Source organism: Hyperoodon ampullatus (assembly GCF_949752795.1).
Source record: "Hyperoodon ampullatus genome assembly, chromosome: 3".
Classification (NCBI taxonomy): Eukaryota; Metazoa; Chordata; class Mammalia; order Artiodactyla; family Ziphiidae; genus Hyperoodon; species Hyperoodon ampullatus.
In genome coordinates this window covers 8,447,635-8,470,261 of record NC_136916.1, presented here as the reverse complement: position 1 = coordinate 8,470,261, position 22,627 = coordinate 8,447,635, and the positions used below count along the sequence as shown (strand labels likewise).

The following is a 22,627-nucleotide window of genomic DNA, read 5'->3' as shown; positions in this document are numbered from 1 at the left end:
GATTTTTTCACATGAAAAGTGCACGCCTGGAGAACTTGTCATTAGGGTCGGATATTTTAAAAATAAAACAGTGCATGTAAAAGAGCAGTGAAATGGGAGCACTTTGAAAATAAACGCCATTTGGTGGCAGCGAAGAGTCTCTGGGACTCAGGGGAAAAAAAAGTGCTCAGTGGCACTTTTACCAAAGGGTGAAGGGTACAAAGATAATTACAAAGAGAAAGGTTCGGGGTTGGGGGAGAGGGAGGGAGGGGGAGAAGTGAACCAGTGATTTAAACAATTAGCAGCATCTGGTAGTTGAAACCTAGTTGAAACTACTGTTATGAGTTAATGTATATGGTTTCCATTTCTTATATGGTGAAATAAGGGGGCTTATCCTTCTGACTCCAAGATTCTGTGATTTGACTGTAATATTGAGAAGGCTGGTCTCAATAAATGGGAAGAGAGCAAAGGCTATGGGAGGGGACGGTGATATTTCTTTTTCAGTTTTTAAAATTCCATCAAAGTCGTTCACTTAGGTTACAGATTATCATTCTGCCCTGGTTTTCTTTAGCAGGCAAATATTCCTTTACATGGGCGGATGTAACTATATCAGTATAAATGGCTTTATTAGTTTTTTTTTTTTTTTTTTTTTTACCCCCAGTGAGAGAGCAGAAAGGGACAACCGTGCTGTCTTTTCACAATTTTGACTCAGGTCTGTCCTGCTCAAGCCACGGCCAGAAACATCCATTCCCCGGAAAGAGATATTGCAGCCCTCACCGGTTACACAGTCCCATATAAACACGCTCTGGCAGAAGGCGAGCCCTCTGGCAGTGCTGCCGGCTAAGCTCATCTGCAGGGCACTGAGCCTGGGACCAACACTAAAGGTCCCTGGAATCCTGGGCATCATTAGACTTAAGAAGAGACAGGCAGCCGACAAAGGAACCTTTAAAAGGCTGGAGAGAAACAGAGGGAAGAGATAGAATGAGAGCCAAAAAGAAAGGATGAAAATGGCACTTCCCTGGCGGTCCAGTGGTTAAGACTCCATGCCTCTAATGCAAGGGGCGTGGGTTCGATCCCTGCTTGGGGCACTAGGATCCCACATGCTGGGCAGCAAAAAAACTGACAAAGTTCCATCGACAGACGAATGGATAAAGAAGATGTGGTACATATCTACAATGGAATATTACTCAGCCATACAAAGGAATGGAATTGGGTCATTTGTAGAGACGTGGATGGATCCAGAGACTGTCATACAGAGTGAAGTAAGTCAGAAAGAGAAAAACAAATATCGTGTATTAACGCATATATGTGGAATCTAGAAAAATGGTACAGATGAACCGGTTTGCAAGGCAGAAGTGGAGACACAGATGTAGACAACAAACATATGGACACCAAGGGGGGAAAGTGGCGGGGGGTGGTGGTGGGGTGAATTGGGAGATTGGGATTGACATGTCTACACTAATATGTATAAAACAGGTAACTAATGAGAAGCTGCTGTATAGCACAGGGAACTCCACTTCACTGTACAGTAGAAACTAATACAACATTGTAAAACAACTATACCCCAATTTAAAAAAATTGACATAAAGTAATTGCAAGACATAAAGGAAATAAATTTGAACTGTAGGAATAAAATCCATACTAAAAAAAAGAAAAAAAAGGATAAAGATGAAAAGAAGAAGAAAAAAGCCCCCAAACATCATGTGATTGATACCAACTTCAGGCCGTGTATTTTAAGCTGAATACAGCCCTGACCATAAAGCTGGCAGACCCCTATCAGATCAGTTCTCTGGAAGGAGAGACGGCAGACAGCTGGCACCCTCATTATTATGTTAGTTATTAATAAACTGCCCAACAATGGCAGGAAGTGCTGGCATTCAGAGAGGGCGAACGTGTGAAGAGTTGAGTCATGGACATGGATGGGTCCCAGGCAGAGCAGGCCCTACACTCAGTACAACATGTTTTTCTCCAGAGCGGAAAGGGTCAGACAGAGCTGGGGGATCCCAGCAGACTGCAGGGTTTTGTTATATTTCATGTTTTTTTTTTTTTTTTTAACCAAATATCCATCATCACATTCTTTGCAATCCTACTCTTGACAATGAAGATGACTCAACTGCCATATCGTATCATTAATCCCACAGCCCAATTCCTATTTATAGACACAACATGCCATTTTGTTTTTGGAGACAGTGGGTGGCTTCTGGCCCTGTATTTCCAATCAAAAAGCCAGCATCAGTCTCACTGTTCTATTCCCCTAAGAAAGGATGTGCAGTAACATTTTTTTGTTTGGGGGCAGTTAATGCACAGCCCACATGGGCCTGCATAACACAGAGTGCCTCCTAAGCAAGTCTGTGCCATTTTCTTTAAATCGGCTGAGAGCAAAAACACAGCTCCCTGAGCCCCTACCCTCCTACTGAAACCAGAACTGTTCTGGGATGGCAAATTCCAGAAGCAATGCTGGGACAATCCTACACTTTTTCCCGCTTTCAGAGGAGCTATGGAAAGGCGATGCGTGTTCAGCATGCAGTTGTTTGGTTTTTTCTTTTGTCATTCCATTTTTTTCCCTTTCCCATCTGTTTCTGAGATTTCAAGAAATGGGGGTAAGGAAGAGAGGAATAAACCCTTTAAAGTTCCCACAGAAAGGATTTCGGATGCTTTTTCTGAATTCTGAAAACATCATCATCACCAAATGTTTTGAATTCACAGTTGTCCTCTCAAACTCTATCTGAACGCTGGAAAATCTGGAGGCTCTCCTAGGGCACAGTGACTACAACGTCCCCTGCTTGTCACCACCCCGCCTCTGCCACCCCGCAGTGGTCAGGCAACAGGCTGGCTGGTTGGTTACCCAGAGGTGCAGAGCTTGTGAGGAGACCAAGATGGGGGCGGGGGTGGGGCTCTGCCGGCCTGGAACGGGGGCTGCGCCCTGAGCTGCCTCAACGTCCCTTCCTCCAGGGGATGCTCTGGGACAAGGGTCCTCACACCTCCTTTCAAAGCCTGCCCGCCGGAGCCCCTTCACGAATGGATTTGGGACGCGGGTTCCATAACCTTCCTAGGGTCTGAATCTCATGCAGTGCAATTTTGGGAGGTGAGGGCTTGATCCCTTTTAATCCGACACAGCTCAGAAGGCTCAGCACCTCTAAGGGTCTCTAGTAGGACTACAGGTCTCCCACGGGACAGCCCTGGGCGTTACCACCTAAGAACGCAGAGGGTCTTGGCCCCGAGCCTTAGTAAATCATTTCACCTCTGCAGACCTTTTCTTTTTGAGATGTTAGCCCCTGGCTCAGGTCATTAGTAAGTGTGGACTTCTGACTTCTTCAATGATATCAATAACATGTCTTCATTTCTTTAGCATCTGAGACCTCAGATAGCTTTAAAATGACTGAAGTCCACTACTCCGTAATGATGTACCCTTGTTAAATAGGAAAATCACCTTCAAAGTTACTAAGAGTTGGAAATATTTTATCTCTGTTTTACATCAATAAATAGAAAGCAAACTCTTTGAGGAGAGAAGCTGTAACTTTTCAAATGTTACGCGTAGGCCCTAGCAAAGTTCGGGAGCTAGAAAAAATGCTTATACCGTAGCAATATCACAGTGTGGTTACACGGCTCAGTTACGGCACAATTTGGGGACAGACAAGGGTGGAAGGATAAAGGAAAGATAATGAGGAAGGAAGGCGTTTGCAGGAGGGGCCTGATCTGACAGGATTAACCTCTGAGGGTCTGATACCATCAGGACAAAAGCGATACAGTCCAATTGGAGGGAAAATGTTAGTGGCAGGTTTATGAGCGATCTTGGCAAGGACCGAGATAGCACACACTCTGGGAATGTAGAAGGTTCTTAAAATGCAGCACATGCAGGATTCTTACTAGTATCCTTCAAAATTTAATTTTAATAATCGTGTATCATTGACATCAGTCTTGGTGATGATTTTTTAAAACTTGACACCACAAGTGGAGGCACCAAAAGTAAAAATAAGCAAATGGGACTACATCAAACTAAAAAGCTTCTGCACAACAAAGGAAACCATCAACAAAAAGAAAAGGCAACCTACTGAATGGGAGAAAATATTTGCAAATCATATATCTGATAAAGGACTAATATCCAAAAAATATAAAGAACTTATACAACTCAACAACAAAAAACAAATCCAATGAAAAAACGGGCAGAGGATCTGAACAGACATTTTCCAAAGAAGACATACAAATGGCCAACAGGTACATGAAAAGATACCCAACATCATTAATCATCAGGGAAATGCACATCAAAACCACAAAGGGAAATCACCTCACATCTGTTAGAATGGCTATCATCACAAAGAACACAACAAATGTTGGCAAGGATGTGGGGAAAAAAGGGAACCCTCATACCCTGTTGGTGGGAATGTGAGTTGGTGCAGTCACTAGGTCAAACAGTATGGAGGTTCCTCAAAAAACTAATAATAGAGCTACCATATGACCCAGCAATTTCACTTCTGGGTATTTATCTGAAGAAATGAAACAGTAACTGGAAAAGATATCTGCACCCTCATGTTCATAGCAGCATTATTCACAATAGCCACGACATGGAAACAATCCAAGTGTCCACCAGTGGATGAATGCATAAAGAAATTGTAACTATAACACACACACACAACGGAATATTATTCAGCCATAACAAAAAAAATGAAATCTTGCCATTTGCGATATAAGTGGACCCCAAGGGCATTATGCTAAGTGAAGTATATCAGAGAAAGACAAATACCATTTGATCTCACTGATACATAGACTCTAAAAACAAACGAACTAAAACCAAAAAACCCTGAGCTCATAGATAAAAAGAACAGACTGGCGGGTGTCAGAGACAAGGGCTGAGGGTGGGCGAAATAGGTAAAGCGAGTCAAAAGGTACAAATTTCCAGGCAGTAAATAAATGAGTCATGGGGAAATCATGTAAAAAATTTAAAAAATCGTGTATGGAACATCTACTGAGTCTTAGGCACAGGGTTAGAGGTAGCAAAAAAGAATTCTCAAGTGATGATCAGTTTCTCAAAATGCTTTTCAGGACTATTTATCAGACACCATCTTTTTTTTTTTTTAGCACGAGGCAGTAGGTGAAGGAGAGACAATAATTGATCCAATAGGATACTAGGTTATTTGTATCCTATTTCCTGAGAGGTAGCTCATAGGGTCTGGAACGTGTCATAAAAAGAGTGCGTAAACCAAGGCCATCCCGCAAGAGCGACGCCCTCTCCTGCTGTGGGAGCCCATCACTAAGAGGCCTTCTCCACACGCAGTCAGGCAGGACGCACTAAAGGATGAAAAGCATGGGTGGAGGCTAGCCTAGATTGCCGTCTGGTGGGGGATGGGAAACCGTCCCGTCCAGGTGGGGCTTCAAGGCCTCAGGTGAAGGCATCTTCTCCTGCACATGAACAGTCAGAGGGGCAGCAATCAGACCTGGTGGCCGTGATGGCCAGATCGACAGGGCCTAGGAGTTCCCCGAGTTGACTGATGGAACACCTCCTGTGCAAGGTCTCTCCTTCCACTGACCCGTGGCCTTTCCTAAGTCAGAGCGGGGGGGAACCTCCCCACGGAGCCTCAGCAGTTAAGGACCATTCTTCAGGATCTAACATGCAGGGCTGGGCTGAGTTTGAAGTGCTCCCTGGCCTGGTCATGGGGCACGGCTCACACCTCGCCACCTCAGCCCCCGTCTGCCCAGCTTTCCTCTTGCTTAGCTGAGCAGCAGAAGGTGGGCAGGGAAAAGGCCGAGGGTCTCGGTCCTAAGGATGGAGCCACCGCGGAAGTGGGGCAGGCAGGGGGCCTCGGTTACCTCCATTGATGCCCAAACAGCTTTGCCCGGGGTCCTCGTCACTAAGTTATCAGACATGAAAAAATGGCTCTAATATCCTGAGATAAAGATGCTTATATTAGGTGTGGGAGTGGATTCAGCAGGAAAGTTTTCTTTTGATTCACCTCCTAGCCCACGGGATTGATTATTAACGTCAAGCTGTTGGCGGTAACAGAGAGGAATTGCTTTCCAGTCTTGAAGATGCCTGGATCTCGGTATCTCATTTCTTTCCCCCCACTTTTTTTTTTTGGCCGTGCCGCCAAAAAAACTGGGGATCCCAGTTCCCGCACCAGGGATGGAACCCACACTCCCTGCAGTGGAAGCGCAGAGTCTTAACCACTGGACCGCCAGGGAAGTCCCTGGATCTCATTTCTGATGGTTGAATGATGTCAGTTCCATGTTAGATGCTTTGGGGCTCCTGTTCACCACCTCCTCTCTACCTGCTATTACGTTTGTACCCTTGGCAGCTGCCAGAGACAAAGGGCCCGAGCAGATGGACCAGGACACAGGTGTAAAAGTGGGGAGACCTAGGTTCCTTGATCTTGAGTTGCACACCCACCTCAGGCTTTTATCTCTTCTTCAGCAAGAAGAGTGGCTCTCAAAGTGTGGTCCCCAGACCAGCATCAACATCACCGGGGAACTTGTCAGAACTTGCTAGAAATGCTAATTCCCAGGCTCACCCCAGACCTACAGATCAGGCACTCCGGGGTCGGAGCCCAGCTACCTTGAGTTTGAACAAACCCTCCAAGGGGTTCCGATGCACTTGGAGGGCAGGGGACCCCTGAGCTGGAAGAATCTTTTCTCCTGGGTATAACATGCCACATTCAGAACGAACGTAGATTTCCAAGGGGATATGAAACCACAGCAGGGATGCACCCCTCACTGAGGCTGAAGGAAGAGGCTGGCTCATCTGTGGCTGGATTAGGAGGACAGTGGACAGGTTAAATCCAGGTTCAGAGCTGAGACTCTGGGCTTGAACGGGGGAGAGGGATGTCTAGAGGACAGTCACAGGGCTGACTCTGGCCCCACCCTTCATCATTCTGCAGGGGACAGGAAGTGGCTGGAATTCGAGGCAGGGGTCTTGGACTTTGAATGGCATTCTCTTTACTACAGCACCGTCCACGGTCTTCACTGTAAACCTCTAAGCCTCAGAAACAATGATTACTTGGCCCATTGTATCGATGAAAACATTTGAAGGATCCAGGACAGCGAGAGGTTTACGGTGAACCTTAACGGTGATCTGGCAGCGGCAGAAACAACTTTGTGCAGCCTGAAACCTACATAATTTTGGTGGCTCTATTTAAGAAGAAGAATGCAAAATGTACTACGTTCACGGATTTTATAAAACGCCTGGCCCCGTGCACACATGACCTGGGTCCTCCCAGGACCTTAGAAAGGCCTGTCCATCTTCACCCTGGCCCTTCAGGTCTGAAGGTTTTCCTGGCTCTGATCGGACTCCACCAGCCCGGAAGCTAACTAGGCAGCTTTCGGCTTTCCCCACCCCCTCCTGTCTTTTTCCTTTATTTTGTTACCGTCTGCAGTCACCACGTGTACAGAGATGACCCTGGAAGATGAGGTAGGGCAAAGACTTCTTGCTTTACTCTCTGGCTCAGAGGCAAGGAAGTGCGTACTGGCTCCAAGAATAATCAGGCCTTGACCACGTGGCCTGGGGAGTGAACTGCGCTATACTTTTCTAACATTTCCAGACAACTGTTGCCTCCCCCTCGCTCCAACTCAAAGCCGCCCTCCTTCCTGTCACTCCAGCCAATGGCACCCCTCCTCCTGAGGTCCAGCCCCATCTCAAACCTCGGGGCATTTTTACCCCTCCCAACACCTCAGGACAAATGACTGGCCCAGGGCCCCGCAGAAACAGACGGCCATCCGATCCCCTGACCCTCCCTTTCCAAGCGCACCAGACCACACTCGGCGACAGGTCTCTCCTTTCCAAAGGATCAAGGGATTTCTGTACTTTGGGAAGCCTCGAGAAGTCCCCCGGGAACGGAATGTGGGTCACTCAGCAAAGCACCACGACCCTGACCTTCAGCCCCTCCTGTATAATTCTCCTTGAGTGACACACAGGCAGCCCGCGCCTTCCGCCGTCCGTCCTTGGAGCCTGCATTCCTGCTGCTCAGCCACCAGCACTGGGAAGGCTCTGGAGGCTGCTCGAAGGCACTTAGGTGGCCTTCCCACTCCGTGAGGTTCTACTGCGGCTTCTCCCCCGCCCCTGCCTCCACGCGGTGACACTCTTGGCCGTTTCCTCGGATCCCCGTTGAGCCGCAAACCTTGCTCAGGACATGAGAGTCGGCGGCTCCGCCCTGCCTCCCCGGAGCACCCCAGCCCCCGGGGGGCCCCTCTCGCGGTCCGCGGGGGACGCCACCCACCTGAGGACAGCAGGCTGCCGCTGCTGCCGCTGATGATCTTGCCCTTGCTACCCATGTTGGCCAGCTTGGACGTCTTCAGCGTCCCCGTCTCCGTCAGGTCGATGGCGATTTCGCTCAGGCTGCGGGCGGCATGGATCTTCGACTAGAAAGACCACCGGGTTAGACAGGTTAGACGGGGGACGCTCCCCTCCGGACAGCGATCGCTCGCCCGCCCGCCCGCCTGTCTTCCCGAGATCTAGCAAACGGCCTCACGGCCTGCGAACTGCCGCATTTTTCTGTCTGTGCCCCCAGGGCCCATGGCTCATCCCCTGAAGCTTCCCTGGTGGGAGCAGATAAGGCTCCAGAGGTGACACGGCGAGGAATTTTCGAAGCCTGTTATCCCACAGGCTGTATGTACAGGGCTTACAAGTGTGGACTTCGGAGTCAGATAGACCTCGGTGGAGTCCTGATTTGGGGAAGGGCTTAACCTCACGAAGCCTCATTACTCGCAAGTGTAAAACAGGGAAAGCACCACCTACCGCTCAAGGTTTTGTTAGGGTCAAAAGAAGTGAGGCAAGTGAAGGCCTCCGTCCACCCCCAGTCCCCTCCCCTCCCCTCCCCCCGCCACCACCCCCCGCCACCCCACCCCCCGGCCTCCTACATAGCTCTCAATGAACAGTAGAAATTTTACTTGCTACTGTGATTTTGTGCTTAAAAGAAGGAGGGAAAAAAATAATTTTCAGCTTTGTGAATGATTTAAGAGATGTCTGAAGCAAATTTATGAAGTTCCAGTAAATTCTAAGGTGGTTTATACTCTTAAATTATTAGCCACGGAGCCATGAAAACTTAGAGGGTTGGGAAGGGACCACACTGTCAGCCTGCAAGCGTGGTGTGTAAGCGTGGTGTGTAAGGGCTTCTGGAACAAATGCTCATCTGGATGCTTGGTCCCCACCAAGGGAGTACCCGACACGGGGCTTTGCTTCTATTTTGGTACCTAAACATATGAGCCAAAGTCTTCAGGTGATGGTTAAAAGTCCACTCCATTTATTCTACAAATTAACTGGCCCACTTGGTCGAACAGTAACAGCAAGTTAGAGCAATTAGAAACGGAATCCGCATTCGTGATTACGTTCCTAACTCAACGGTTTGCAGTGAAGCTCTCTGCTCTGGTTCCCACCTTGGGAGGCAGAGGTGGTTTGCGTGTGCCCCGCATGTGTTGGACGTTTTTTTTTTTTTCCCTTCAAGAAATTAATTTGTGACAATGCTTCAGGAAGCGGCTTTCGCTGCACTGCGGACTTTTGGAAAACAACTATAAATCCTAGTATAAACTGTACACGTGCTGATCTTTTTTTTTTTTTTTTTTTTTTGCGGCACGCGGGCCTCTCACTGTTGTGGCCTCTCCCGTTGCGGAGCACAGGCTCCGGACGCGCAGGCTCAGCGGCCACGGCTCACGGGCCCAGCCGCTCCGCGGCACGTGGGATCCTCCAGGGCCGGGGCACGGACCCGTGTCCCCTGCATCGGCAGGCGGACTCTCAACCACTGCGCCACCAGGGAAGCCGCATGTGCTGATCTTTCTGTGGCCACTGGTGATTAGGCAGGGGTGCACGGATGGAGCCAGCGGAGGGTCTCAACTGAGGTTCTGATGCGTGTTCACTGGCTTGAGACAAGGCCTGTCCGCCACACGGGAGAAGCCACGGAGGACGGGCAGACCAGTGCCTGGCTCCCTTTTATTCACACCCTGAGCCCAGGTGCCCGCAGGGGTCCAGCAGGGTCTGTCTGAACCCGGAGGCCTTGCCCTTCCTCTGGCCTCTGCGTTGATGCCAAAATCGGTGAAAGACCATGACTTCTGACCGCCAAGTACTTTCCTCACGTGAATGAGAGGAGAGTCTGAGGGGCAGAGGAAATGCTGAGACTTTGTGCTTGTTTTGTTCACCGGGTCCGACCCATCTTCGTCCTCACTCTCTTCTATCTCACTGGTCCTTCCTTGACTGATGTCTCCTCTCTGACCTCAACTCTGTCCCTGCACTCAGGACCAGGCTGCCTTCCTGGGGTGAGGGCTCCCTTGCTCATAATATAATCCCAGCTGCCAGCGCCTCCCAGGGTTTCCTGGCTTGTAGCAGAAAGCAGGAGCGTCTCTGCTTCATTTTGTATACCAGTTGCATCCACCTGGCTGAGTTTTATCCTCTGAGCAAAGCACAGAAAGCACAATCCATCACTTCCTTTCTTTCAACACTGTTCTTTTACCAAGGCCCAGGCTTTGCCAAGAGAAGCCCACGCTTGCAGTTATGCAAGAATAACTCATGAAGACACAGACCAGTTCAGCCTGGTGAAAGACCTGGGCTCTGAAGTCAGAAAGATCTGGACTGAAATCTTGGCTCTTCCCAGTGAGTCACAGTTTGACCTTGATTTTCAACCTCTCTGATACTGAGATCCCTGTTTGTAAAATGGAGCTGTTAAAACCCACACCACGGAGGTGTGATATCAGGACGAAATTAGATGCTAGACATCAAGGCCAGTGACACTGGAATAGGAATAGGATATAAATCAGGGCCTGGCAGGAATTGGCTAAGTGAGCTTCAATGAATGACTCAACTGGAGATTTGGGAGAATCTCCTTAATCTCAAGGAAGACCTGCCCCGCCCCACCTCCGGCCCTGCCACACCAATCTCGGAGGCAGGAAACAAAATATGGAAAAAGGACAACAGACACACCTCCCAAGGGAGACTAGATTCTTAGAAGTTTTAGGAAATTACTGGCTTCTCTCTAGAATGGAAATATCACAGTGACTGAAGAGACCAGGTGGGGAGAGAGCACTAAGAGATGAACTGATGGGGAGATTCTCTCCTTATAAAGTCAAGTCTTTGTGCCCAAGCAAAAGAGTCTCCAAAGTTTTGGATGTTTTGCTCTGAGGGTCTTGCTGTACTAAGTATTAATTATGGGTATTCTGTAAGCAAGGTTTAATTGGCCCCTGACATGGTTTCACTTGGCTTTTGATCTAGATGGAATGAAGAGTAGCAGACTGGATCAGGGGGGAAAAAAAAAAGATTAAGAAGAAGGAAAGATGTTTGGACTGGGGGCCAACTCAACAAGTTCTCAATCTGAATTCAGAGGAACAGTGACTAAACAATTTAAGCTTTCAAGTATTTTCCTCCGAACGCTACAAGACATTCCTTGGCTCTGGGGTACATACGTTGGCTGGATCTAGCTGACAACATTTCTGATCTCTGGGGTCAGCGGATATAATTTACCAAATGTGACTGATGCCAGCACAGCCTCTCATTCTGAATGAGCTGCCAGAAAGGAACCAATACAGCCTCTTTCCGCTCTGTCTTTGGTGATGGAGGGTGGGTGGACAGGCGGGCGTGTGTGAGAGAGTGAGAGAGTGGGAGAGTGGGAGAGTGGGAGAGTGGGAGAGTGGGAGAGTGGGAGAGTGGGAGAGTGGGAGAGTGGGAGAGTGGGAGAGTGGGAGAGTGGGAGAGTGGGAGAGTGGGAGAGTGGAGAGGGAGAGAGAATTTTCTAAGTGATTTACACTAGGACCCTGAAAGAAGAAAATAACCAAGTGCCAGGGGACAACACTAGACTTCTCAGCTACCCACATCTGCTGGCTCCAACTACTAGACTGCACTTGTTTCTGGGGTTCATTAGCATCCCTCGGGAGGCCTGGGCTTTGCTGAAGCACTTCAGAGAAAGGAATGGTTGGCATGGCCTGATACAGTAGAGTGTGAAGCCATGGCCAGTATGCCAGCCAACACTGCTGTTCAGAAATATCTGGAAACACTTCATTCCAGGCCTGCCAGCCAGCACTCACCCTGAACCGTCCTGCCCACTGGAGACGGGTCACATCGCTGTTGTCTGAAGAACATTCCAGAAATGAAAGGTGTTGTAACACAATTCCTAAGGTGAATTTTATCATCTCTGATTTAACTTGGGGGAACTTTTAGAGAATTTAAACTTTACACACAGGTGTCGGCCAGGGAACAGTAGGTTGCATTAGTAATGATAAGAGTGAGAAATAGCACACATCTCCTAAAGCAACTTCACCAACACTGTGTCACTGGACCGATCAGTGATTCTGGTCAGGAATTTCCTTTGCTGTTCTCTAACTGTGGAAAGCAAGCAGGAGCAAGGAAAGACTTGCCCGGGGTCATAGAACCGGAAGGCAGAGTCCTTGGACCTCCCTATGGGGGAACTTGTTCCTCACCAGTCACCGCAGGCTGAGCAACTAATTCCAATAAGAAATACATGGGCGGGGCTTCCCTGGTGGCACAGTCGTTGAGAGTCCGCCTGCTGATGCAGGGGACACGGGTTCGTGCCCCGGTCTGGGAAGATCCCACATGCTGCGGAGCGGCTGGGCCCGTGAGCCATGGCCACTGAGCCTGCGCGTCCAGAGCCTGTGCTCCGCAGCGGGAGAGGCCACAACAGTGAGAGGCCCATGTACAGCAAAAAAAAAGAAATATATGGGCGGGCTTCCCTGGTGGCGCAGTGGTTGAGAATCTGCCTGCTAATGCAGGGGACACGGGTTCGAGCCCTGGTTTGGGAGGATCCCACATGCCACGGAGCAACTGGGCCCGTGAGCCACAACTGCTGAGCCTGCGCGTCTGGAGCCTGTGCTCCGCAACAAGAGAGGCCGCGACAGTCAGAGGCCTGCGCACCACGATGAAGAGTGGTCCCCACTTGCCACAACTAGAGAAAGCCCTCACACAGAAACAAAGACCCAACACGGCATAAATAAATAAAAATAAATTACTAAACTCCTACCCCCAACATCTTCTTTAAAAAAAAAAAAAAAAAAAAAGAAAGAAATACATGGGCTCCAGGCACTGTGAGCATCCAGAGCTTATCTGGGGCAAATTCTCCTGCTCCTGGGGGTAGATGCATTTCCTTCAGTCCCCCAGGGGTGGCTGACCTGAAAGCTCCCTATTGCTGCGAGCATTTGGTCTGGTCTCTTGAAAGGCACTTCTTGTTAATAAGTGATCTATGATAGCTCCTTTTTGAGGTTTACTTGTTATATCAATGGGTTGACCTATAAGCCTGCTGAATAAGGCTTCTCCAGCTGCACAGTAAGACCATGTTTGAGAACAGGGTTGTGGAGCCCTAAGGATGGGCCTCCTGCCTTACCCCATAGATCCTCTAATGTGAAAAGCCAGCAGAGAGAGGAAGGGTTCTAACAGCTAATATACCACCCTTAGACTGAGATAGGCTTTTTCTCTTCCCCATTCAAAATCAGTGTGTGTAGGGTCTGCCCGCAAGAGGCACTGGCAGTGGGGTTCAGGTGGGTTGCCAGACTCTCTACCCCTCATCACGCATCGCCAAACAACACAGAGGATGGAATCAATGGTCTCAGGTTTTGACCTCCAACTCCTGCCACTGGAGGGCAAAACACTGACACCCACCCACTGTCTCTATCTAAAGCATGAGTCAAAAGGTTCTGGCCCCGTTTCTTTGGATCTAATCGGGCCTCAGGTTCCTGTGCCAATGCCCACCATGACCAGCAGTGATGTAGAATACTCTCATTATTCCTGGCAACAAAAATATTCCACCCTGTGCCCATTCACCCCCCGAAAATGACCAAAACAGGGGGGAAGAAGACGACTTCAGAGAAGAGAAAATGTGTTACAAAGGAGAACGTGACTCCTACGTGGGAAAGGCTGTGATTGAAACTGAATTATGACTTGAGGGACTGTTTGCTTTCTTCCTGTCCTATTTTCTTACTATCTTTCTGTTACCTCCCACTCAATCCCAACTCCCTCCTTCCAATCCTCCCCCCAAGCCAGGGAAGGAGCAACTCCACTCAGAAGGAAAATAAGGCAAAAGAGGAAGCCACAAGGATCCAAAAGGGCACCAATCCAATAAATCTTGGGCCCAGTAAGCCGAGGGTCCTGCCACTTCCTCCCCTCTCTAGGACGCACGGGATGGGATAAAACCTCACACAGGTGGTGGTACTGACTAGACCAGGGGCCAAGGTCGATCTCCCTCTGAAGTTCTGTATTCCACTCCCCACCTGTCCCAAGCCAGCAGGATCCTGAGAAAGATGCAGAGCCCATCTTGATATGGCTCTTCACCTGAGGGGTAATGAATGGGAGTGGCTTGGGCGGGGAAGGCAAGGGAAGCAGGCAGACAAGGCTGGAGGAAGATGGGGGCAGAGGGTTGATGTAAGCTGTGTGTGAACCATGGAGATGTCATTTTCCCCACCACCACGCCCCGTGTGTGTGTCTGAACTGGGGCTGGGTCAAACCTCTCTTGGAGGATGACTGTTTACTATGGCCTGAGGCTCCAGGTCTACCTTAGGGAAACAGACTTGTTGCCTTTTTTTTTTATTATCATGTTTCCGGTTTTGCATTTTTAAGAAATGGAGTTGGCAGTTGGAAAAGCCTGGAGGGTTTTCACAGCAATTATCCTCAACAGTTAGGTGGTGTCTATTAGTTGCGAATGGTTCCTTTTTTTTTTCCTCAAAAGGAAAACAATATGCCACTGTTTACACACCCAAAAGGACTTGACTGCTTATTCCTCAAAAGGGCCCTACTTGGCTGCAGCAAATGGTTTGAGTGGCTCTGACCGTGGCTGACCAAGTCCCTGAGGACACATTGTTCTCTTCAAGAGCTGATCTCAGGAGCTGCCTCCTATAGTCCTAAAAGGCCAGTCTCACCTGTGCACATCTCAAGAGCAAGGGATGCAGGGCCTCCCCAGCCATCCAGCTCCTAATCCCCCAGCTACAAGATCCAGACAAGGGCCCTCGTCTGCTCACGGCTCAGTGCAAGGTCTGGTCTTGTCATAGGCCCTCCCAGTCCCAGGAAAGGGACTTACCTTACTCTGCTTTCTGTCCAGATAGAACTGGTGTTGGCTAATGGCCATAGCCCAGATGGACTTGATCAGTGCCGGACACGCGTACCACGTGTGCACTGCGATGCCGCTGTGTCCAAACGTCCTCCTTGTCACTGAAGCCCTGGGAGAGCAAGAAGCAGAAGGGTCAAACACATTTACAATGAGGGACTACGATCCTCAGTCAACAGCTTTTTACCGAGAACCCACTGGGTCCTAAAAGCTCCGGCATAAAGGTGACAGATGAGCATGCGTGCACGCACACACGAAACTGGCTGGCAAAGGCCATCTTTTCATTTTATTCTTTAAATAAAAGTTGATTCTATTTAAGGTATAGAGCATGATGATTGGATGTACTGATACATATACACAGTGAAGTGATCACTGCAGTCAAACTAAAGAACATTTCCTCTCCTCACAGTTACCATCGTGTATGTGTGTGTGTGTGTGTGTGTGTGTGTGTGATGAAAGCACCTGAAATCCACTCTTAGCCAATTTCCAGTATATAATACAGTGTTATTCACTACAGTCACCAGGCTGTACATACATCTCTAGGCTTATTCATCCTATATAACTACCACTTTGTATACCCTTTGACCAGCATCTCTCTCCATTTCCCCTACTTCTGCGTCCCTGGTAACTACTGTTCTACTCTCTGCCTGTGACTCTTTTAGATTCCACCTATAAGTAAGATCACGCAGTTCTTGTCTTTCTGTGTCTGCTTTATTTCTCTTCATAATACCCTCCAGGTCCATCCATGTTGCTGTAAATGGCATGATCTTCTTTTTTTTTTAAGGTTGAATGATGTTCCGTTGTGAATATACACAATTTCTTTATCTGTTCATCCATCAACGGACACTTAGGTTGTTTCCATATCTTGGCTACCGTGAATCATGCTAATCTTTTGATTTACTGGCTCCTTAGGGTCCAGAATTTGGCTAAGCCTCTGCCTTGTCTGGAATAAGACAGGTCATTCTAGGTCACGGGACGGTCTTTTCTGATCTTCAGCTCCTGGCACTGGGCCAAGACAAACTTCAGAGACAGGAAGAGCCTTTGACAATGTCCTTTATTAAGCAGGCAAAGCAGCCTACGGTGAAGGACGAGCACCTCCTCTTCTAATTGTCACAGCATCTCAGGCAATCAGAACTGCTTACATTATTCTCATGCAATCTTCCTCGAAAGTTGGTTATCAATTTCAAATATATTCAGAGGGCAGGTGGGGTATAAAGAATCAGGAGAGGAAAGGCAGGAAGAAATGAGCCCGGCCAATGCCGACCCACTACCCACGTCCACATACACGTCTGTAGGAGATGTGGAGGCCGTATGCACAGAGCAGAGAGGCAGACTTTAAACTGAAGGTGGGAAAGAACGGTCCCAACATCATTCATCACATTAATGGAATCAAGGGGAAAAAGAGTTCTATGATTGTTCTCAGTGAAGTATACTTTATAGGATGGGTACACGATTTTGCAAGTGAAATCTGAGAATGTGTTTCCATACATGTGTGTGCATGTGCGTGCGTGTGAGTGCACACGTGTGTGTGTGTGTGTGTGTAGGGCAAGGTGAGGGGACAGCGGGGTGAGGTTTGGGGTATCTTACGTGCACACCAGAAGAACAATGTGTGTTCAAGATTGAGCTATCTCATTTGGATGAACCTTGGGGTAGTCAGGACTTGTGAATAATCACATTATTTTCATGCCAAGTTTTCCCTTGAAGGAGATTAGAAGCTGCTCTGATCACCTTGCCCCGGGGGCTCAAGATTTAACAGTAGGTGTTCTCCAGACCCACTTTTAAGGAGGAATTCAAATCCGGTGGTTAGTTAATGCTACTGATTCTAAGCAGAGTATTATTCTTCCCTTTGGTTATAACTAAAGTTAAGAGAGAATGCCAGCTCACAAAGGAACACACCATTTAAAATAATGGAAAAGGAGCCAGCAAGAGTAAGGAGGAAACCCCCATGGTCTCTGCATGTATAAAAAGAAACTGATATGAATACTCACTCTGGCTTCCATGGCAATGGCTGATCCTGGGAGTAAATTCATTTTTTTTCTCTCCCAGAAAAGGTGAATTGGAAAGGAAAAGGAACTTGAAATGTATTCCAGGGGCGGTAGTGAGAGCAGTGCCAGGCTAGGTGTATTTTTCAGGTAAGGCGGGGGAGGGGAGGGAAGAGGCTGGCTGGTCTGGGAGCTCCCAGGAGCACCTAAATCAGATGCTCTCAGAGTGCTTCTCCTGCTCGATTATGAATTTCTCTCTTCTCTACACTGTTTGCTTCAGGCTCTTCCCAGCCCACCGACTCCTCCTGCTTTGCCAAAACCTTAGAGACGGAATATTTGCCAAGCCCAGAGAACCGCAGAAACAACGCTGGGTATCGATTAGGACACCGGTCCAGTAGAGCAAATCCGGAAGCATCTTCTGGGACAGCTGAGCCATGCCCTGTCCTCGCAGTGTCCCAGGACGTCCATCTTCAGGACACAATTCTGCACGGCACTCGCCATCCTAGAACTCTGGTCCTGGCTTCCTTCCTGGTTTGGGGGAGGGGATGACCCCTGAACCATCCCAGCACAGTTCAGTTGACTAGGTGACTCTTCTGTGTTCAGATAAACAAGGCAACAGCCGCAGGATGACATGTTTAACCGGAGCAGGGCCAGGAGGCCGTAGAGGAGTGCTTACTGCAGCGCCAGGCGGGGCTCCAACCCCCCGGAAGACACGGGCTTGGAGCTTTGGCTTGGCCACTAAACTAAGTAGCTAACCTGGAACAATCCCCTTTGCCTGCCCTGTTGAGCATTTGGAAAAGGTGCCTTTAAATGCATTGTCAACCTCGGTCTCCACCGCCGCCATCAAGGAAGCCACGTCTCTGGCCTCTCCTTGCCTCGCCTCTCCTCTCCCTGCGTGTCTCTAGACTGACAGAGGACTACTTTCCTTGAGGGGACGTGCTCACGTTCTGTGCTCAGACTGCCTCTGGCTCCTGCACTTCTCTCTTAGGCCCACCTGCCTGACATCTTTATCCCCCTGAGGGCCCACCTTGAGCTTTACATCCTTAGCTAAGATTTCTCCTTCTCAAGAAGCCTCCCCAGACCAGCCTGGCCACCTTCAGCATTTATAGGCTGTGCCATCTGGCACTTGGTACCCGCTGTCTGTGTATAGCATGGCGGTAAGTCACATAAGCTTTGGAGCCAGACTCCCTGGGTTCATATCCTGTCTTTACCCCTTAACTAGCTTTTTGTAACCTGGAGCCGGTTACTCTGCTTCTTCCGTGCCTGTCTCCCAGGTAGAACAGGAATACTAGTACCTATTTTCTGGGGTTAGAGCGAGGACCCAATGAGATAACTATCCAAGTGTTTAGAACAGTGACTGTGCGTAGTAAACACTTAATCAACATCAAGTTCCTTCTTCTGTCTCTCCAACTGTGCTAGAAGTTCTTTCAGGGCTTCCTTCTATACCCCAGGACACGTAACTGTGCCTGGACATAGGAGCTACTCAACAAATGTGAGGTTGATCACTTTCATTTAATAGTCTAAAAGCCCACATGATAGTAACATGAGGTTTGGACTCTTTCCAATATCCCTGGGTCTTGGGAAAGGGAAGGGAATTTAGAATTACATCACCAATAGGACAATAGACCCAGACACAGAAAGAACAAGACGAGTACACACACACACACACACACGCTGCCCACTCACTCAAGGTTGCCTCCAAGGTACCTCTGCATTAGCAGAATTCCCCACAGAGCACAGGCCTGGAGAATCTGTCCAGTCCTACGCCAGCCTCTCAGACCATCCAATCTCCAGTCTTCATTCTGTCAATCATCTGCTTTCTGCATCTGACCCATTGTGGCAACATTCATTCTGGGACATTACTTTCAGCATCTCTTGCCCCCCCTGCCTGGCCTGAATCAATGGATTCCTGCTCTGCAGAGACAGGGTCTCTGGATCCCGAGACCCTTCATCACAGGACCCTGAAAAACGCTGAACAGGCTGTTATACTACCAACGCTCCCTATTATCGCCTGACAACGAGACACGAATCTCTAAGATGTTCTCCGCTTGCCTGTCAGTAACTGTGGGGTGCCAGGGGGAGTTCTCGCCCTACACGGGAGTTCTGTTTCAAGCAGATTACGTGGCCAGGCAAGCGGCACAGCAGTCCTCCTGGATTATCACTGGCTGCAGGAACGGACATCACCCCACAAGCCTCACCCTCTGATGGGGCAAAATCTTATTCTCATGCTGAGAACTTTCTGGGAGGCACCTCAGCTTGTTTGAGCACCCAGAAGCCATGTGTGTGAGGAACTGATGCCAACAACCCCTCTTCCCCGAGCCAGGGCTGGGGAACGGACAGCACCTAACATCCACATCTCCTCCTCCACACGGCCTGATCTTTTCACTGTCTTCCCAGGGCTACCTTCTTGTTCTAAGTCTGCTTTTGGACCTACTGAAAGCAATTTATCCTTGAGGGTTAGGTCTGTTTTTAGGGAATTCTGCTGCTGCTTCTGGGCTGCCTATAACTCTAGGACTAGCAGACAAAGAGAGGAAAAGCCACGGTACATGCTGCCCCGAGAACCCTCCACGCAGGGCTTGCTGCATTCCAAAATGGGACCCTATTGTTTGGCATTGGACTTGGAGAGCGTTGACTTTGACATGAGTGCTCCCTGGGATACAATGTGAGGTGGAGAGAAAAAGACTTGTGTTTCTTTCACATCTACCCACCACGGCGAACACCCTAAAATTACAGCTCACGGAATGAAACAACTTAGCACAACTCTTTCAGCTGCAGGTTCCTTCTGCTGCAGACTCTTCAACCTGAAACGTTCTCAGAAGCTCTGACAAGCCATCCTTCAGACTCTTCTCTGGCAAAAACTTTCTAGAAGGACTCAGACCACTGCTCACTTTGATTTGGTGATTGTTCTAAAGTGCTACAAATCTTTCCTAAAATGCCCTGGCTTGTAAAGACAACTCCACACGTATGAGCAAGTAATACGTGTAGCCAGATGAGATGACCGTGGAACTGCTAATTTCACACTCACACACACACACACACACACACACACACCCACTGTATTTCCCAACACATAGAACAAAACAAAGCTCTACTGTCTTATTTGAACTCTATTCTCCCGATCAACCACCCTCTTCCCACCCCCCCCAAATTAACATGAACAGTGACAGCACAGAAATAGTAATATAAGTAATATGTTGGCAAGGCCACACGCTCCCAGAAGAAAAGGACTTGTCTAGCTTACCTGCGTGGGTCATGAACCTCCACAGAAAACTTCTTCTCTCTGAAATACAGGTTTTCCAACTGCCTCCATTGGAATATCTGGACAGAAAACAATGCAGTTGAAGTTCAAGAGTGGGCGGTTCACGGCTGTAGTCCTCCCTCTGTGGCTGAGCTTACAGCTGGCAGTTTCCTTATCAAAGCTGAAACAGTACAGTTGTTTGCACCTCCCGTGCCTCTTGCTTGACTGACACACACACACACACACACACACACACACACACACACACACGCACGCACGCACGCATGCACTGCTCTTCAGTTCAGAACCCCAGCAATGTGGCTGTGGATTTTCCTGCAGGCTTCTCAACGGGAACAAAACAAGTTCTTTTCAAGTGGTTCCCCGGCTCTGCTTGGCCTTTGTTGAATTCTCCAAGACAGTTCCCAGCTCTGCAGACTTTTCCCTCCAAGGAGAGGGGGAGGTGGGGGGAGAGGAGGGCGGGCTGACGCAGGGAGGGAGCAGTAGCCATCTGCCTGCGGTGCTCAGCCGAGCTTCCTGCCTCCAGTGCCGAAATGGGAAGGCGGTCACATTCCCAGCCTCCCCTCGGGACTCTACTTCCTGCCCATGAATGTGTAAGAGCCCAACTCGCCCTGGTGATCTGGGGCGGCTGGGGAAGCTTCCCCGAGAAGGGCGGGGGGCACCTAGGACTCTATTTGGGGGCAGGCAACTCAAGATAACAATATGAGCCTGTCAAGCCCGTCTTCTTTCTGCAGCACAAAGAATATCAGGAGTCCTGGGGCTGGCAGGACGCGCTGCAGCCGGGAGCTTGCTGCGCTCAGGGAGGCAGAGAGTGAAATTAAGGCAGTTCTGAACAGTGGGAGCTAAACAGAGTTCCTGGCACTGCCTGATGGGCCCCTCTGGCCCTGGTGGACATTCCTCCTGGGACGAGGGAGCCTGTTAAGTAAGGGGTTTGGGGGTAATCAAGCCTGCCGCATTACTCTGGAAGGGGGTTCTTTCATTGGATGAAAAAGGAAGTTACTTAAACTCTCTGAGAAATGTCAAAAGAGGTTCAAGTTATGCCCGTAACATTCATATTTATATTTGATGCATACTGTAGCCCCTTCTAGAGACTGAGAATTTGAGTTTATTGAGCCCTAAGAAGGGTCAAACAGAGTTTCATCCTGGGAGTGGCTGATTCCTCCCCTGATCTCCCCTTTCCTCACCCACTCAGTTAAGGCAAATGCTTTTCAGGGTCTCATCCTAGACTGGGGCCCCTGACCCTCTCTGATCTGCTCACATTTTCTCCTTCAAGATGACTATTTCTGTGTCCCATCCACCCGGCCCTGCTCTACCCAGGACACGGCTCCTCGGGGCTTGGCCAGAGGACTTCACCCCTTTGTCAAACTGGGCTGGAAGAAAAACTGTTTCTAGAATGGCTGCATGCTTCTCACAACCTGCTCTGCAGAATTTTACAATTACTTTGTCTGACTAATAGGGAGGAGGACATGGTTTTTTTCTGATTCCAGAGCTACCTCTTTTGTTCCCAGCTCAGAGTACATTTTGCTCTGAAGTCCAAGGAAAACTGTACTTCTTTTTCTCCTTTCAGGTCAGTTCCAAGGAAAGCAAGTCCTACGTGAGCTCAGATAGCCTTGTGTCAGATCACAGATGAAATGCCACCTGTGCAGGCGGTTACTTGAGTCCCAGGTCTGAGTCTTATGCCCTTTCAGATAAATCCCTCAGTGAAACGTGAAAATTTCCTCTCTGACTCCCCATTGTTAGATATATACAGATGGTCCACCTGAACTTAGCTACAGACACAAAAGCGCCGCAACTAACAGCTCCTTAACTTATAACCTGGAGGTAGTACACAGAACAATGTGGCCAGACACATGCTCTGGACTCTGACTGCATCCGTTTGAATCCTGACTCCCCTATATCCAAACTGTGTGACCTTAGGCAAGTGCATTTCCTTTAGCCTCAGTTTTCCCGTCTTTAAAATGGCAATAACGCTCCTCTAAGGTAGAGGCAACAGATCCTTGGCACGGTACTGGTACAAAGTAAATGCTCAATGAACTCGGATCTCAGTGCAATTCCTAGTTGTCCTTACCTCTCCCAAATCCTGGCGAATAAAGGAGATTAACTCCAGAACAACCGAAATAATTCTTAAGTTTTTTTTTTTTTTAAAAACTCAAGTCCTGTTGTCAGGGTTTAAGACAATAAAGGCTGATGATCTGCATCCTGGAAAGCTTCAAGGAAGTGTACAGATTTAGTGCCCTGACCCCCCACCCCCTTTTCTCTGAAGAGAGGGGTGAGTGGTATATGGCTCGTCCCTGAGGGGGACCCGCAGCCCCTGTGCTGCACCCACCTGCCCAGGTAAGGCAGAGCCCTGGCAAGGACCCGCTTCACAGGTGTGTGACCTGAGGGCCCCGTGCTCG

The 22,627-nt window shown here is 48.9% G+C and overlaps 1 protein-coding gene across 5 annotated transcripts in view; it reads right to left on the bottom strand.

The window, feature by feature from the left end:
• The window catches only part of FRMD4A (FERM domain containing 4A), a gene marked incomplete at both ends in the record, with an annotated part of 620,566 nt that overhangs the window by 40,748 nt on the left and 557,191 nt on the right, over nucleotides 1–22,627 (bottom strand). For all 5 annotated transcript variants that reach the window (XM_079698803.1, XM_079698802.1, XM_079698805.1 and 2 more), the window contains 3 exons: nucleotides 8,184–8,325; nucleotides 14,967–15,105; nucleotides 20,217–20,293. In XM_079698803.1, the coding sequence (XP_079554929.1) occupies nucleotides 8,184–8,325; nucleotides 14,967–15,105; nucleotides 20,217–20,293 (358 nt within the window). The remainder of the gene's footprint in view (nucleotides 1–8,183; nucleotides 8,326–14,966; nucleotides 15,106–20,216; nucleotides 20,294–22,627) is intronic.